Source organism: Artemia sp. Qi Xiang Cuo, chromosome 17, assembly GCF_049724085.1.
Source record: "Artemia sp. Qi Xiang Cuo chromosome 17, ASM4972408v1, whole genome shotgun sequence".
NCBI lineage: Eukaryota > Metazoa > Arthropoda > Branchiopoda > Anostraca > Artemiidae > Artemia > Artemia sp. Qi Xiang Cuo.
This window is the reverse complement of record NC_142810.1, coordinates 43973409-43992272: the sequence shown is the minus strand read 5'-3', so window position 1 is coordinate 43992272 and position 18864 is coordinate 43973409. Positions and strand designations below refer to the sequence as shown.

General features: G+C 34.4%; 1 protein-coding gene across 2 annotated transcripts in view; it reads left to right on the top strand.

Moving 5' to 3' along the window:
- fliI (FLII actin remodeling protein) overlaps nucleotides 1-18864 on the top strand; it is a 110020-nt gene extending 91156 nt beyond the window's left edge. The window contains exons 19-24 of one of the 2 annotated variants that reach the window (XM_089103464.1): nucleotides 1546-1800; nucleotides 2978-3104; nucleotides 6133-6213; nucleotides 10171-10353; nucleotides 13917-14030; nucleotides 18610-18864. In XM_089103464.1, the coding sequence (XP_088959590.1) occupies nucleotides 1546-1800; nucleotides 2978-3104; nucleotides 6133-6213; nucleotides 10171-10353; nucleotides 13917-14030; nucleotides 18610-18744 (895 nt within the window). In that variant the 3' untranslated portion in view covers nucleotides 18745-18864. The remainder of the gene's footprint in view (nucleotides 1-1545; nucleotides 1801-2977; nucleotides 3105-6132; nucleotides 6214-10170; nucleotides 10354-13916; nucleotides 14031-18609) is intronic. The other variant, XM_089103465.1, reaches the window with a different exon arrangement.

Sequence of the window (18864 nt, the reverse complement as noted above, 5' to 3'; positions counted from 1 at the left end):
AAAGATTCTACCTATTGGTTTTTATTTGTAAAGGTGGAGTATTTCATTTCTTTCTTACTTTTATATATTTTTTTTTCTTTTATCTTTATTTTTTGTTTTTTTTTTGTTTGTTTTTTTATATTCTTATTTTGAGGACGGGGTGAATTAAAGTGAATTATATATCGGGGGGAATAGAGGTTGATGAAAAAGCATATGAAAAGTGTAATTTAAGGTCACGATGGAAGGGGTGCCCTAAGGGGGAAGGGCAGTCTGAGAGATCGGATGAACCTAAAAGGTATAAGAAAATTTAATTGTAATATACCTCTATTTTTATACCCTGGTATATTTTGGGATGCTCAATTTTTATATAATCTTAATAATTTGAAATTTTTGAAGTACTTTTTTTTATTAAGAAAATAGTGGGTGACATTAGATAAATTATGAGATATTTTTAAAGAAAATTTGAAGGTCACCGAGAGGAGAGGAGGTAGGATTAAAATTAAGAAAAAAAAATTGCTGCAGTCTGCAAGCATTACTGTTTTCTTTTCCTATACAAAATTACCTAGACCCAGACTCCATCTATCCCTATTTCTACCGACCTGGGACTAAAATCCTCTAATAAATTCACCTTATTACACAACATATTACAGAACATTCAGTTGTATTACAGAGCATGTTTATTCGCTGCAATAGCTTTAAGCTATTATCAGAATGTCAGTATTTAAGCAAACTGACTTAAACATGCAAGGAGCTACAAGAAATTGCAACAACAAAAATCTAAAGCGAAGAATACTTTACAAGATCAAGAGAATAAAAATATTTCAAGCAATAAAATCGATGGTTGGAAAGACGAATTAAATAATGTACAAATGAAATACGATATCTTTCTGCTGCCGAAGTGGAATTCCTTTGAAATAAAATTCTGCTGGTGTTCTATCGTGTTAGTCTAGTATGGTTTTTAGTTCGAAGGTCGTCTTGGTTTTGAAACTATAGTGTGAAATCATGGGTATTTCACTCTGAAGTCAAGTGGGGTCAGTCTACGGTAATTTAGGGGAGGGGGAAAAGTGTATGCTTCAATATCTAGGGGGGGATTTTTATCAAAGAAAATAAAAAGAGAAAAAACATTTTAAGTTAAGAAACACCCAAAAAAGATATTATTCAAATTCTAGCCCCTCCCCTTACCCAGTTGATCACTGCTGGAGTTTATGGTAAGTCTATGTCATCGTATTTCCAAGGAAGTCGATGAAGCTGATTTAGGTCATCCTTATAAGAAGTAAAGGAAGAACCAAGAATAACTTTATAGTTTTTTACTTTTTCAAATATTCTCAATTTTTATATGTGATGCATGGTGGGACAGGGATGGTATACAGGAAAAGCTAGTTAAAATAAGGGTGGAACTTAAGTACTTAAAAAAAAATTTAAATAGTCGCAGGAACACTAAATCTTTTAGCTTGAAAAAATATTAAAACAAAAAACTTGTAGGGTCACTTATTTAGATACGCGAGAATTAAACTTAAGGTCACTGTCCCGCAAAAAAAGTTTCTTATTATTAGTTTTTTGTTTCAGTTTGCAGAAGAAATTTGAATCTCTCTTTGGTAATAAATTGGAAGTGGTGAGGACCCATCAGCAGCAAGAGAATCCTAAATTTATGTCTCATTTTAAGAGGAAGTTCATCATTCACACCGGAAAACGGAAACCAGTTAAAGAGGAGGACTGGATTGCACCGTCAGAATTCTACCAAATTCGTACAAATGGAAGTGCTCTCTGTACTCGCTGTATACAAATCAAGCTTGATGCTACCTTTTTAAATTCTTGTTTTTGGTAGGAATTCTTAAGTTTGTTTTATATATCTTGTTAAGGAGGTGTTTAGGTTTGTCGACTTTTGTTCCACCGCAATGTAGTCAATCATTTATAACAGCTTTTATTTTTTAACTAAATGTAAATAACTAAATTTAGAACTGAAAAAAAAAGTTATTTTTTAAGATTGGGGGATAGTCAGCCACTAATAATAAACTTATCTTTAATCAAACATTATCCCGTAATTAAACTTCGACCTAATAAAAATCAGGTCATATAAACCTATTCATTTGAAGTATTATGATCTGTTAAACAAGCCGGGCAAGGCACTGCAAAGTGAGAGACTACTTTTGGGGTTGGTAATTAAATACATTTGAAGGCGAGAAGGTTGGTAATTCTTTTCAATTTCAAGTGTTTCCTGCATGAGATCTCAGGCAAATGTGGTCTGGCCAGTATTCATGGATTTATGTCAAAGGGGAAATGTTAGATATTAATTATTTGATGAATGGATTAAAGGGGAAGTGCCTACACTCTTGGGAAAATTTAAATTAAACCCGCCCATATGAAAGAAGATAAGAGTGAGTGTGGTAGTTACAGAAATTGAACTTCTTAGGAGGGTTTAAAGAGGGAGGCTTCGAGTAGATTGGGATGTGGGAAGAGTGTTTGTAGCTGTGTTGGCCTCAGGGGGCTTGGTGCTGCAGTGAGTTGGTAGTAGTTGTAATAGTAGTTATTAGGAAAGATCTAAAGCCATATTTTTAGCTCATAGGCAATATACACATGCAACTATTAATTTACTCAAAATTAACTTGCTAATTGCTGGTTCAAAATAAATGAAAGGTTAATGGCAAGTAACGTTCATTTTTCTTGGGAAAGTACGTTGATGGGGATAATGAATCTAAGGAAAAGCTTGCAGTAACACAGAATTGGTGCCTGGGATATTTTAATATGTTGTAATAGCTGTAAAAAGTAATAATTACAATTACAGTTGTAACTGTAATTAATACAATTTTACAATTATAAAATTGTAAAAATGTTGTAAAAAGATGCTGTAATAATTTCGAATTATTTTCTATGTTTTAAGTGATTTGCCTACTTTGAGAAATAAACAGAAATGGTTTCTTGTATATATTCCCTCCTCAGAATTGATTTTTGTAAAGACATTGTTTAGCCGTTACGAAATCTGATTATCTTTATCTTTTAGTTACATATTGAAAGTGCCTTTTGATAAAGACGATACGAATGGCATAATTTACGTTTGGATCGGGTCAAAAGCCTCAGATGAAGAAGCTAAACTTGCAGAGGAAATTGCGCAGGACATGTATGATCTTGTAAGTTCTTTAATCCCTTCCTAAGTTCTTTTGGGTTTACCCCATTATTTACGTCTATAATGAAGATAATGTTAAGACTGTTAGGTGACAATTGATGCTCTAAATATTGTTCCAAGTTTAAATATCCTTTCCACGCTTTCATGATTTTCTTAAGGATTAAGGGGATCATAGATCCCTCCTCAAATACAACTGCCACAAACCTCTAAGTCCAATCCTAGTAGCTGTAACACTAATTTTGATGTGCCCCTTGAAAAAGAGGAGAATTTCCTGAAGGACAACAAATTTTTGAATATTCAGGATTCCCAAGCAAGGGTACTGTTGAAACAAATTTGAAATAAAGATTTGGAGATGAAAACAGCTACTGTTACTGGATTCTTGTTTCTTTCAATGGAAAACTCGTATTATATCACAAATTTAAATAATTAGTAAATATTTATTTTTCAGTGCAAACCCTCTTTTTTTCTGGATTTGTTTTCCCATATGTGCCACAACATTTTCAAAAATTATGTTATTCTTATTTTATTGCAAAACGCAGTATATGAGAATAAGGGGATATGAGAGCTGTAGAATTGCAGTTGGGCTTTCCGTTAACGTTCAAATGTCTTGACACGGTTCTTGACAACTAGACGTAAATATCTAGTTCTTGACACAGCTTATTTTTTGTTGTAAAAGTATTTTTAAACGGTCAATTTTCCCAAAATTCCTGGTTGAACAACGGCAAAATCAATTAAATAGGGAAATATTTTAAGTTTGGCTTTGTGCCAAACAGTAATTACCAAAAGATGTACTTTCTTGCTCAAAGATATCTGCTAGAAGAGCAATTCGTAATAATAACCACAAAAAAATAATTATTTCTTAAAATTTAAGAAGTCTACCATGTGCATCGTAAATTGTATTCTTCTATGTGTAATTTATGTCAAACTTTATTCATATTAATCAAAGTTATTTTATTGTTTTAGTTTTAGAGATCTACTATAAGATTGTTAAGTCTCTAAGTGCCAATCTTGTTTGATTATTTTCTTTTCCTTTTTATGTTTAATTCTTCAACATTCTATTACATTTCTTCAAAATCTATGCCAACCTAACATTTTTTCACTCAACATTGCTGCTTCAACCGCATCAATCCTTCCTATTAGAAAGCTTCTCTCTTTGGAAAAAAATGGAAATGGAAAAACCTCAAACAAAATAGGTCTTAGCTTACTTGAAGGAATCTGTCACATTCTATGACAATAGGTTTTTCAGTTACGAAAATTTAAACTTAGGAAACTTTGTTTATCAAAAACGCCGTTAAACATAGCTCAAGAAGATTTGTGCTGCTGTGTTTGTCTCAAGTTGTTTCTCCTGCGGTGAGGTATTTTAGTATAATCTAAAACAATCAGTACTTTTACGTGATAAAAGTAATCTCCATTGCCCGTAATTTCTAAAAATATAATTTCATAAAGATTGTTGTATAATGTTTTTAACCTATTTTTGTTTAGATACATATTCTCTGAAATTCATGGGCTGAAATTTTCCTGACTGAAAAGTAGTAGTTGCTTTTCTGCATGGGCGCCCAAACGGGGGGAGGGTGCCCTCACCCCCCCCCCCCTCCTGTCTGAATGATGCTGCCTTATTTTTTATATTTTTGTTCTGAGATTTCTATTGTATAGCATTAAAAGTGCCAATTAGACGCGGTCCCCCCCCCCCCTGGAATTCAGCTTATGGGCGCCCATGCTTTCCTGTAAAAGCAAAATAGAAATAATAAATGAGCTACTACCTGTATTAAGCTAATTTTTCACTAAGGTTTGTAAAAATACCATCTTGAGAAATGGTTTTCAAACTGGAGTCCGCAGTCCCCTTCCCTCTCCACTTCCTCGGATGATACCAATAGGATTCCAAAAATTATTTTTTATTTAAATATTTGTAGGATATGTATATTCTACGGTTATATTTGTGTAGTAGTAAGACGTAACGCTTCTTGGAACAGGCACTTCTGCAGGAATTCATTTCTTAGCGGGCGTAAAAAATTGACGGCTTCCCGCAGCCTATAATTTGAGTCTGGAAAATATAGAAAAATTTGTAAAAGGAAAATGGCCGAGTACCTTCGTCATTCGTATTTGCCTAATTTGATATAAATATATATATATATATATATATATATATATATATATATATATATATATATATATATATATATATATATATATATATATATATATATATATATATATATATATATATATATATATATATGTATATATATATATATATATATATATATATATATATATATATATATATATATATATATATATATATATATATATGTAAATGTGTGTATTTTGATGGAGCCAGGATTTTGGGAGGGGGGATGTGTAGCATCTAACTTTTCGATTGCTTTGAGACCTTTCTTTCGCTCACCTGATGATTTTAAAAGTATAAATAAAACTTTGTAAAAGTGAACTAAACGAAATCCATGGGGATTGCACTCCCCCCATATCTGCCACAGTTTATAAAAGAACTGATTCCGTTTGCATCCACTAGCTACAAACGAACAAAAACGAAGTTGTTCATAAAGGAACTTAGATAGAGCAGACTCCTCGATCTCGTGAAAATGTTAACTTTTTAGCCAAAATATAATTTAAAAAAAGGCTGTTTTTTTGGTTTCCCAGCAGCCTACATGTATACTTTACCGCAGCCTGAGTATTTGGATATTTTTTTCATTTATTTATAATAAAAGGCGAGTGAAGCGTATTCTTTTTTGGAAATCACTGAATTAGAACGTCGAGACTATTTTTGTCAAACCTCGGCAATCACTTACTCCTAATCCAACGATTCGATACCAGCAGATACTCTTGGCCGTAAATTCATATAATACAGGTTATTCATTTTTAAATTAGGACCTGTACATCAGCGGCTAATTTTTGATTCTAATAACTTCTCAAATACCATATGATGGGGTTCTACAGTGCATAACGTATAGACTAAACATGACTTTAAGTTTCGTTTTATTCTTTTATTTTTGTTTATTTTGTTTTATGTATTTTAGCATTATTCCTCTAACCGGGTTGTTGAATGTAAACTCACCTTGGATATTCATGATACGTCGAACTTAAAGGAATACGTCAGTGTGAGTGCATGTGCCGAAACTTTTGAGTTTTTTCTTTACTTTTGATTTCCTTTTTCAGTCCTTTTCTTTTATCATGATCTTTTTTACCGACTTTTTCTCTTCTGCATGAAATGGTACATATGGTGCATGATTTTTTATTGATTGAACATTCCAGCACACGACCACCATGTGTCTAATTTCCATTATTTTCCCCTTTTTCTCATTTTTTTTTATTATATCTCTCTTTTTCTCAATATTGTCTTTCGTTATGCATCATTCATTATTGAAACAGAGCGGGGAAAGGGAGTAAAGATAAAGAGTAAAATAATCGGTGGCTTATTATGGAAAGATAAGACGGGGGTGGAGAAACGCTATTTCCACTGCAGCGGGGTCTGACAGCCTCATCAAAACATAGAAAATTCGGAAGAGAATTGAACAATTGAAATTATTAATCTGTTTTAAAGAATATAATCTAAAATATATCTAAGAGCAATAGGTCTTTACTTTCAAGGGCTTAAATCTATTCTACGCAAGTTGGGATTAGGTTGGTTTGGTAAAATATTGGTAGGCTTAGTAGACTAGCCAGATTTCAGCTTGTCGTGGTGGCAGAATTTGGGGTTCTTAATTCTCTTCAGTATTTTAAGGTGCACGAAATTACAAATCCAAAACAATTAGATTTGTAAACTATTAAAAATAATAAATTTTTTAAGTGTTCTAATATATTTAAATATTCCTGGAGAGGATAGGCTGGGTATAAAAGGCTGGAGCTCTTCCGGTGCTGTGAGATAGTTTGGAATCTCCGCTTGGTTACAAGCTCCTTTCTCCGTCCCTATCCTTGGTAGGAAAATCATTCTCGCTTGGCCTCATAGTGGCATCAGGGTAGACCTTTCACGAGTTTCCCTAACCAAAACAATGATTGCTAACAGCGCTGCAAGGTGACCTTGAGGAGTGACGCCCCTCGAGGAAATTATAGCCTAGTGAACGGCACAGCGCTTGCACTGCATTCTGATTAATGGAGAGGAAGGATAACAGATCGCCAATGATAGTCCTTGTCGGCCAACCTTCCAGGGCCAAACAAAAAGCAGGTCGTCCCCGAATAGGGTGGGAGAATCTCGTAAGGAAATATTTAAGGGAAATGGGAACTTCCTGGGAGGGTGTAAAGAGGGGGGCTTTAAATTGATTGAGGTGTAGGAAGAGCGTGCGTAGGTGTGTTGGGCTCGGGGAGCTTGGTGCTGCAGTGAATTGTTAATAATATTAGTAGTAGTAACATATGTAAAAACTTTGATTTTGGGTATACTTCAAACCATTTCAGAGACTTTTGACTGTCTTGTAAGTAGTTGAGTAAGGTTTCAGAAAATGACAGTTTTAGAAAGGCACCTAGAGTCAAGGTTATTCCCCAGAAAAGTATTTTCCAGCTCAAAAAAATTACAACGTTTGCAGAAAGCTTCACATTATCGTAATCATCTCCGTCTTTTACCAGTTTAGTGTATTGATTCCAGTTTTGTATCCCTACAAAACTAAGCTAGGTTTCATCATATATTTGAAATATAATTCTAATTTAATATGTTATCTAATAAAATTTGGGTGAAATATTAAAAACAAACTTACATACATTTGAAATCTAAGTATTGGATGCCATATATTCCAAATGAAATTTAAGCATTGGATGCCATATATTCCAAATGAAAGCATTGTTTTGAAAATTAATCTGACGGATCATTAGGAAACAATAAGGTCGACCACAGGGAGCCCCCTCCTCCTTAGTCCTCTAAAATATAAAAAAAAAACATTCCAAAAATACATATTATTTGAATTATTCAGAAATATAATGTTTCTCTGGCATAAAGAAACACTTTTCGGACCTCAACCTCTCTAGAAATATGTTTGTTTGTGTAGTTCCCCCTCCCCTGGATAAATATTCCGCGAATTCCCTTGGTGAATAGCATCGTATTTGATTTAGGAGTAAATAGAAGTATCATAAAGACTAGGATAAACGTCTTACTGTCGAAGAGGTGTAGGAGTATCTCCAAAACTCTGAATACGCCCCAGTCCTGATTGATTCATTGGCTATGACCAGAGACAGACTGTGTATTAAAAAATTTAATGATAAAGTCTTCTTTAAATACATCCAATTAAACATTTTTTTCTTAAAAATTCACCTTTAATGAAAAGTAAAGAGTTACAGCCAAGGCCGTATCCAGGGAGGGGGGATTGAGGGCTGGACCCTCGCCCTCCCTCCAAAATTTTGTCCGACTCGTAAAAACGTAACAAAAGTGCGTATAAAAAGTTTTTGATGCGTTTTTTTTTTTATTGCAATCCCCCTCCCTGACCCTGAATAAAAATACTAGATATCCCTTTGGCTACATCATAATAGATTTTTGTAAGTAAATTATTGCCTGCCTGATAATTTACTTAAAAACGAAACGAATCTCTACGTTGGAATCTGGGAACTCGTAGAATTTTTGCGAAGGTTTACGATACCTTCCGAATGGTTTTCTAGATATGCCTATATTTTGTTAGATTTTGAAAGACGTGGAGATGTGTTGCCTCTTTTAAAGGCAGAGTTTGTGTTCTATGCATTATTGTTAAATGAGTTTTGGATTATATACCAGGAAAGATAATGGTTTTTGCATGGTTTTGTCGTGAATAAGTGATCTTTATTTGATTAATATGCTAATTTTACTTCCAATAAAACATCAGTCAGATTTGTATACTTGTAGCTGGTCAGCTTGAAAGGTCAGCTTAAAATTCAGAAGGGGATTTTATTGATCATACTTTGGCCAGAATGGGCACAGTAATTATGCTTTAGATGACTTTCACTGTTAATCTGACCACCAAAAGCCACGGATGTTTTCATAATTTGAATCATAATTGGCTCAAATTAGTTCATAATTTGGATAAGAGTAAAACTAATGAGTAAATGTGCTGGGAATGGTACCTTTGTTTCTCTTGAATCTCAAAAAGTCTACGATTAAACGCAAATGTTTCACTCAATTTGGATATTTCAATTTGTATTTTTGTCAACGGTAAATTGATTTAACTCCAAGTGCTTGTACATTAGCAACAATGGATATTATCCTTGTTTATTTAATGAGTATCTATTTTTGGCTATTTGTATCTCAGAATAGCATTTTTCTTGTCTGCTATTGTTTTCCCATGTCAGTAATGATAGTATTTTTTACTGCGGAAATTCCCAACCCCCCATTACACTTCCTGGCTGAAGGGCCATGAAACGCAGATCAGCACCGCCGATTTAGACTTAAGATTTAGTGCCGCCGAAATGAAACTTCCATTTATAATAATATCGTATTGGTTTCGTTTAAATGTGAGTTTCTTCTTCTTTTTTTTACAGTGTTTGTGTTGTTTCTTCGTTTTTTTTTATATGCTTTTTTGGCTACTTTTTCTTTTCTTTTTTTTGTTGATAAAGGCTTCCGGACTTTTATTATTATTTTTTCTAAATAAGTTTTTCATTTGTTATATTCACTGTCTTCTTAAGGAATTTTACCTTTTTTATGTATTTTCGTTTCAATTGCTAGTGGAAAGGCAGAGAGGTCTAAGAAATCACTCACGAGGATTTTTTTTTTTTTTACCTGATGATCTTGGAGATCCGGACAGATAGCATTCAGTAGTCAAGGTTTTATTTATTTGTCTCTATTCCCTCCCTCTTTCCTTATTATAATTACTCTAGTTCCACTTCTAAAGGTCTAATCGAACTAAATTCTAAGCTAAATTTTCATAAACTGATTTTTTTTTTTTTTTTTTTTTTTTTTTTTTTTTTTTTATCGAGTTTGAGCATTGATATAGCTCAGTTGATTGAGCTAAATTTTGTGAAATGGAATCTTTTTGTAGCTGTTTTGATTAGATTCGAGTATTTTATGCAGAGAATATATTATTTGCTGGGTTTTAGTACCAGAAGGACATAAGAAACACTCTTATTAATATTTTCTCTTTACAAATGTTGAAGTTTCAAAATTATAGGAGAGTTACAGTCTTCAAATACTCAATGAAGGAGAAGAGCCCGAAAATTTTTTTTGGATCGCTTTGGGTGGTAAAAAACAACATGACACAGACGCCGACTTCATGCAATATGCAAGGCTGTTCCGCTGTTCAAACGAAAAGGGATATTTCACCGTATCTGAAAAATGCTCTGATTTTTGTCAGGTAAGGCTTATTCACTACTTCTGGCTATGCAAATAAAATGAAATAAGTAATTGATAAAAGTTTGATCACGCATAATGGAGAATGTTCGTATAAAGGGCCATGCGTATAGGGCCATCCTAACTTGAAAGTCTTTCCTTTGTGGTACTTCTTACACAACTCAACTTTCGTACATAATTCTATAAAACAGAGTTTATATAATTATTTTACGTAATTAATTAATTTAATGGATAATTTTTTAATTAACTTCAATTAATTTGTAATAATTTATATTACATAGTTAATTTACATAATGTATTGCATAACTTTCTTACCTAACACTCTCAACTGAAGCCCTTTTAGCCGCAATAGTTCATATTAGTGCTGCAAGACCTTTTCTACCATTTCTTAAAAAAAAATCACTCTATCTGCTGGAGAATATGGAGAATACTCCTATAATTTGTATTCGTATAAATATTTATGAAGGAGAATAAATGAATAAAGGATACTAAGAATTAGTATTTGGCTTCATAGCCGCAAATATCAGTAAAAAAAAGATAACCAGAATAAATAGCGATAAGATACTAGAAAATAACATAAAAATATGAAAACTTGAAGAAGAAAAAAAGAGAGAAAAAACGAAGAGTCATATTTGAAAAACTGTGATAGTTATTTTGCAAAAGTTGTTAGCAAGCTCTTTGTGATGACATAATATCCATAATTCCAATCAAACTGAGATATTTTACTGTGCCCAGATCGTTATAGAAAAGTCCCGAGATGTCAAAGAATGCTGTCTTGGCCAAAACAGGTTATGAAAAAGAAAAAATGAGTGATTAGCTTTTTGTTAATGGGAAATAGTAGTAAATACTGTTTTTCAGATACACGGATATAGTTTTTCAATATATTATGCATCGCCATTGAACAGCAAAAACTCCATGCTAGGAGTATACAATGAGAGGGACTTTGATTCATTATTTTCCAGGGGCCTATCCTCCTTTACTCCAAATACTATCATCTGGTTACTGATGCTTATCTGTTCAAGCTGATAATTAAGAATTTTATACTACTTTATAGGTTTTACAGTCTTACACTATCCAGGATGACGTACAAGATATCCTCCTTTTTAACCTCTGTCCTCCTTCCTCTGACGAAAAATTGGATCTGTCCTCCTCTTTGTGTGTAACCACTACAAACCAGTTATACACCCATGAATCCCCAATTGAACATTAAATAATAATACAGATTTCCATTTTCTAGAAAATATGTAGAACATTTTTCTTATTACAACAGGGGCAAAAATAACAGAAAAGGTTATCTATTAGGTTTATTGCAATTTTTTTTAGTTTCCTCTAAAGAATTTGTTCAGTAGATTCTTAAATATAGCGCATAAACATCTCCAGTCTTCTTTTAAGTTCTTAGAAGCACACTTCACCTTTGACATGATACAATGCCTATTGTGAAGCTGGTTTTGCAATATCCATATCCTTGAAACACTTCCCATTTACTTGTTTTTTCTCTCTCATTCTCAGGACTAGAAAGACTTACAGTGGGCTAGATCAGACCAATGCAGAGGGTGTGGAATGATAATTCACCCATGGACTTTAGAATAGCGGTTCACGAAAACGTCCGCGTGTGCTGGGACGTTGTCGCTGTGGAGAAATCACTCACCTAATTACCAGGAGTATAAACGTTTTATTTCTGTGCATTCTCCCACAAATGCCTCATAAATCCTAATTATAAGTGTCGGTTGACGGTTTTAGCAACTCCTAGTGTATACCTAGTGTATACTAGTGTATACTTTGCAACTCCTAGTAAATACTTATCCTAGTGCGCACTCCTAGTGTACAAGTCCACGAATATCCGTGCACTTTGAATTTGGTTGTATTTAGGTAAATACTCGTATTTTCATTTTTCAAATGGTCCAGCCGACTAGAAATTCCCAGAAAACTGAATATAAACATTAAAGATACAACTGTGCCTGAAGATGGCAGCTGGTGACGCATTACATTGAAGCTAGCCGATTGTAAGAACGTTCATAAGAGTAATTATTGCATAAGGTTTATCTCCCCTCTGAAAGACGCTATTTTGCGACAAGCTTACAGCTGTAATTGTACCCAAATGACAACATACTTTGAACTTTGAATTCATTAGTTTAAGGTCTACCCATTCACCGAAGTATTTGTCGTTGCAGCGGTAGCTGCAACCTCACAAGAGATGAACACGTCCCGTAGTATCATACCCAAAGGACAACATACCTAAAACTTTGAATTCATTAGTTTCAGGTCTACTCATTCATCGAAACGTTCGTCGTTGCAGCAGTAGCTGCAACCTAGTAAGAGACAAACACGTCCCTTAGTATTGTAACCAAAGGACAACATACTTACAACTTTGAATTCATTAGTTTCAGATCTACCCATTCATCGAAAGAGAATCGTGACATTGCAAAGACTTGTTCTTAGATAACGATATAAAGTTTCTTCAAAAATAGAAAAATCTCCATGTTTTCGAATGTTCCTAACGCATTTTTCAATCTAAAAAAAATTGATGTGAATTCCAGAAATGTAACATATATGGAGTGAATATAATGAATCTCAGCGTAATGTAAAACTCAATCATAACTAGTGAATGATAGCAAAATTGTCTTCCTACACTGAAATATTTAAACTGTTAGACTGCTGAAAAATAGCCTACCAAAACTTGCACAAGGAACATAAACCTTGAGACGCATCCTGCTTTCGTCTCCGTAATACTATAATTTTTTCTTCTTCTTGAATTATTAGGTCAAGCAAAGCACATGTGCCATTAAAAAAAACTGTGTGATTGGGAACGTTGCCTGATTACCTTCGGACCTTTTTAGACGAATTTTTGGCTCAAATTTTAGAGAGAGTGGTTTTAAGTCTAGAGAGAAGAAGGAAGATGGAGAAAAATTAAAGATGAAATTAGTAGCATGGAGGATTATTGAAAAAGACAAGCAATGAAAAAGAGATTGAAAAGGATCTACAATGAAATAAAAATGAATGATGATTGGGTTACATTTTATTGATAAAGAGAAAAAAAAGGTAAAGGATGCAGCACTATACTCTATAGTCCAAACCGACGGTGCTGATCTCCATTTGATGACCCATCATCCAAGAAGTGCCAAGGGGGTTTTCCTGTCCTTCTGCATACCCTACCTGAACCTGAGGGTGTGTTCTGCACATTTTATTAATGATAGGAGATCAAAACTTTTCGCTTTTGGAAGTCCAGCCGGGCCAAATGAAAAGGAGGATGTTCTCGGATGAGATGGAAAGAGATTATGGCACAAAACTTAAAGGAAGTGGGAACTTCACTGGAAAGAGAAAAGGGTGAAGTTCTAAGTAGAATGGGTTGAAAACGAACTTTTCACGCCTGTGACGGCCTCTGTAGTTAAGGGCTCCAATATTTTTTTAGTAGTTGTAGTAGAAAAAAAAATATTTCGCTTTTGACATACTCATGAATTCACATTCAAAAATATAACCGTTTATAAAAACAAGAAGCTAAATTGAATAATATTCGTTAAAATATAGCCTCTGTTGTTCATTACGACTAATTAGGCTATTGTTTTTCAGGATGATCTTGCTGATGATGATATTATGATATTGGATAATGGCGAACAAGTTTTCTTATGGCTTGGATCCCGTTGCTCCGAAGTTGAAGTAAAATTAGCTTATAAATCTGTACAGGTGAGACTGTATTTTTGTATTCTTCTCTAGCATTATGTTTTTTTTTTTTTATGTAGGCTATAGGTTTAACGATGGGTTTAATGTACGGTAATTGTAGACATTAAAAAAGATCTTCAAGGTCCAAGCGAAGCTAAAGAATTAAAAAACAATTTAAGAACAGAAAACTAACAATTTAAGAAATATTCAAACCTGAGATCCATATAACCTCTGTCGGATTGAAACCGTTACGTCCTTTTGGCTAATGGTGTTTCAAGGCCCCGCAGTAGAGTATAAATTAATTATAAAACTATATAGTATTGACTAGATAAGTTTTCACAAGGCTGACCTATAGGGAAGGGGGATCAGACGATTTTTTCTGAGGGATGGGTGGTCAAAATAGAAAATAAACACATTTTAAGTCCAAATGTTACATCAGAGAGCTAAAGTCCAATTTTATAGAAGAGGAACCCCTCATATGCTGGTATATATACAAGCTCCAGAAAGCGAGTTCTTTCATCTGAAACGTAGGACCTAAAATCGGAGACACTTGTTCTAAATAAGAACTCACTTTTCTAATTTATTATTACTTTCCTAGATTTTCTTATTTAAGGTGATTTTTATGTTAAGCTAAATGACATTTGTTGCCTTGGTGCTATTAATTGCTTGTTGCGATTATGGACATTGCAAAATAAATTGTTACTGTTTTTCTGTACTCACCAAAGTGGCACCCTCGAGGAAATTATAGCCTAGTACCGACATAGCTTTTGCACTTGGTTCTGATTGATGGAGGGTGCTTCTAGGTTTCCTGTGTTTTGGTGGACTTTTTTGGGCTGAAAAACCTCTTCCTAATTAAGTTATCTATGTGGGTTGCCTCCCAATAGTAGTATAATATTTGTATGCATGAATGAGCCAGAGGTAATAGCTTGGGACTGCTTGTGTAGGATTTCGTCTCTTGTTGACAGAAGAGCATCACCAATTGCGGGAAACCATGTTGTGACCAAGATGGCCCCATGATTGCACAAAGCCTCCATTCATACTGTGGGTGCCAGGGACTTCTTGCTGTCCGGTTCTAAGCAGGCTTTAATGTTTTGTGCAGACTTGCGAAGATGTATTTGTATTTGGGACCATTGCTTTTCCTGAGGCCGTAATAATGTCAATGTTTTAAATAATGTTTTTTAAAGTTACGACGTTAAAAAACGAATATCATAGACATTTTGACTGACGAATACAGACGTTTTGAACTGGACTTGTTAGGAGTTTCAGAAACTCGTTACAGGGTAGAAAATATGATATTAAGTGGTATAGAATTTATTTACTCGGGCAGAAAAGATGGGTTACATAGGCAGGGAGTAGAGCTCATGATGAAAAAGGAAACTGCTTAGTCTTGTTTAGGCTGGGAAGGTATTGATAATAGATTGGTAGTTGGTCATGTTGTACCAACAAAAATGCAAGCTATCAGTTACAGAATTATACGTCCTGTAGAAACGAGTGATGGAAATAACAGTGACTTAGATGAAATTTCCTTTCAGCTACAGGACCAAAGAAACAGGATCCCAGGTGGAAAAATGGTATTTTTATTAGGCGATTTCAATGAAAGGTCGGTAGAAATAGGGATAGATGGTATCCTAGCCTAGGTAAATTTGTTGTGGGAAAAGGAAATAGTAACGGTAATAGACTGCTGCAATTCTGTTGGCACAACAATCTAGTTATAACCAATACAGTATTTGGTCATAAAAACTGCCCAATTGTATTAACATATGGTAATAAGACGGACAACTTCCTTGATTATGTTAATGTAAACCAAAGACTGGCGGGGTCGATACAAGATACTAGGGTATATAGGAGTTCTGTTTATGTTAAAAGTAAAGATCACTATCAACTAGTGTCTTTAGTTAATCTAAAACAAAAATGTATGAAGGGTAACTACCTTCCAGGAAGTTATGACGCTGGTAGGCTCCAGCATGAGAATCTGAGAGACATTTTCCAGGGACGGTTAAATATTATGCTTGAGAGTTTGAAATTTAACAATTTAGAAGATGTATGGAATAATTTTAGGAAAATAGCTTGTGAAGTAGCAGATGGAGTCTCAAGGAGGAAATTTAGAAAGGTAGGCTAGGAATATTAGTGAAAATGCTTTAAGTTTAGTAGAGGAGAGGCTTGAACAAATCTATTTGAGTGATAGATGACATGAGAATAAGAGGAATGTAAGGAAAGAAAACAAAGTATCAAAATATGAATTAAGGAGGTGTAAAGGGGACGCCATGAACAAAATTGCCGAAGATCTGAGGATGCAGTCAGACGGCATAATAGTAAAATAATTGTAATGACATGCTAAAAATTTGGGAGGGAATGGTCAATTAGGACTTTTCCCAGTTAAATATAAGAAAAGAGCGACAACTAGTGACAAGGAAAGAGTAAAAGAAGAGTTGGCGGGACATTTTGAGAATGTGCTGAACCGTAATTGAGTTATGGGAAAAGATATAGAAAAGAAAGAAAAAGTTCTTGACACTGTGGAAGTGAAGGAAGATTCATTTTGATAAGAAGAGTTAGTGACAGCACTAAAAGGATAAAAAAATAACACCCCAGGAGCTGATAGTGCGTTAAATGAGTGTTTAAATATCGTGGTTGTGAAGTTAGGGATAAATTACTGAAGATTCTAAATATATTTTTTGAAAAAAGCGAGCGAGTATAGGAATACTCTAATTCAGCCCTTTTAGACGTTAAGAGTGATAAGAAAGACGTTAAGAGTGAGTGTGGTAATTATAGAGGCATTATTTGGTTTCTGTAGAAAGCAAATTACTTAGTATGATGCTTTTTAGACTTGTTTTTAGAGATGCTTTAGATAAGCTTTCAAGAGAAGAACAGCGTGGCTTTAGGAAGGGGAGAGGATGTGTCGAACAAATGTTCACTTTTAGATTAATAATTGAGAAGTTCCTGAATCATCAGACCCCTTTAGTCCTTAGTTTTGCAGATTATGAGCAAGCGTTTGATTGAACCAATAGAAGAGCTTTAGTTACGGTCCTACCCTTGTATGATATACCAGATAAATGCGTTAGGAGTGATTAGTGATATCTACGAGCTTAAAATTGCTGCGGTTAAGGTAGACAATGAGGTTAGAGCTGGTTTTGTTTTGTATCAGGAGTTCACCTGAGTTAGTTTCTATCCCATTTATATGAACCATTTTGACGGATGTTGTCTTAAGAAATACGGTAAATGCTATGGGAGAGCATGGAATTAAATGGGAAGGTAAAACTCTCCTAAACTTAGATTAAGCTGATGATTTGAGTATCCTATTTGAATAGTAATGTTAGCAAAAATAATCAATTTTATGGAGGTTCCGAGAGCTCAGGGCGTAAAAGTAGGCTTGAAAATTAATGTTAAGAAGAATTAGTCCCTTGGACAGGGAATAAGTAAAGGTAGAGAGGATGATTTCCTTTAAAGAGATCGTCGATCGAGTAGATAGCTTTACTTACCTAGGTAGTATTATTGGTAAAGATGGTGGAAAATGAATCAATTTTGTGGAGGTTCCGAGACCTCAGGGCGCAAAAGTAGACTTGAAAATTAATTTTAAGAATAATTAGTCCCTTGGACAGGGAATAAGTGAAGGTAGAGAGGATGATTTCTGCTAGAGATCGTCAATCGAGTAGATAGCTTTATTTACTTAGGTAGTATTATTAGTAAAGATGGTGGTTGCAGTGGAGATGTTAAAAATAGAATTGCGAATAACCAGTTGAAAAGTTTGAAGGAATAGGAATGCAAGCCTGTGAACCAATATTAGAATATTGGAAGCTACATTGATAAGAGTCGTCAAGTAGGGTTCTGAAATGTGGGTGCTCCGAAAGACGGGGGAGGGTTTGTTAGAAGTTTCCCAGAGAAATTCTCTGTGGATTCTTTTATGTACCCGTCTGACTGACCGTATTTCAGACAGTAAACTGTATGAAAAATGTTTTCTAGGTATATAATGAGAGAAAAATTGAGATGGCCAGGACACGCTCTGTGGATGAAGGGTGACAAATTGCAAAAGATCGTCCTTTTTAGCCAACTATCTAGGGCCAAAAGAAAATCAGGTCGTCCCCGCATTGGGCGGGTGGAGGTGGCAAGGAAGGATTTAAGGAAAGTTGGAGCTTCTTTGGAGGATGTAAAGAGGGAGGATTTGGATAGATTGGGATGAAAGGGGAGAGTGCATAGCTGTGATTGCCCCAGGTAGCTTTGAGCTGCAGTGAGTTGTTGGTAGTAGTTTTAAGTCTGGCATAGTTCATTCACTTAACCATACTGGTGTTTTTTTTTCTAATTAATTTAGAGACATTACTGCAAACAGTCTATATCCTTAAAGGGAGATCAAGAAACTGTCGTTGGGGAACCTGGGTTAAAACAAAGATATTCAAGGCCCGAAATATTTTTCATATTTTTGTGGAAAAATACATTGGAGCATTCCTTCAAAAAAAATCTTATCGTGGACAATATTTCCTTCAGATACCCTCTATCTTCCATAATAAACTAAAAATTGTAAATTGATTGCATTCTATGTCAAATTTGGAATTGCTTCCAAAAGATTGAACGACCAGGTCAATTTGTCTCATCTTTTATTTATTATTTGTAGGTATATATACAAAATCTGAGGATTAAACAGCCAGAAAGACAGCGATTACTGTTCTTGACAATCAAGGGAAAAGAATCGAAGAGATTTACCAAATGCTTTCATGGATGGAGTCATTATAGATTACCACCTGTTTAATGTGTGCCTATTCTCAAATTTTCTTGTGTTTGCTTTATTAGTTGATTTTAACTTCTTTTAATGTGCCTCCTCTTTTTTGTGCATAGGAGTCGATGACCTATTAAATTTTATCTCCAATAA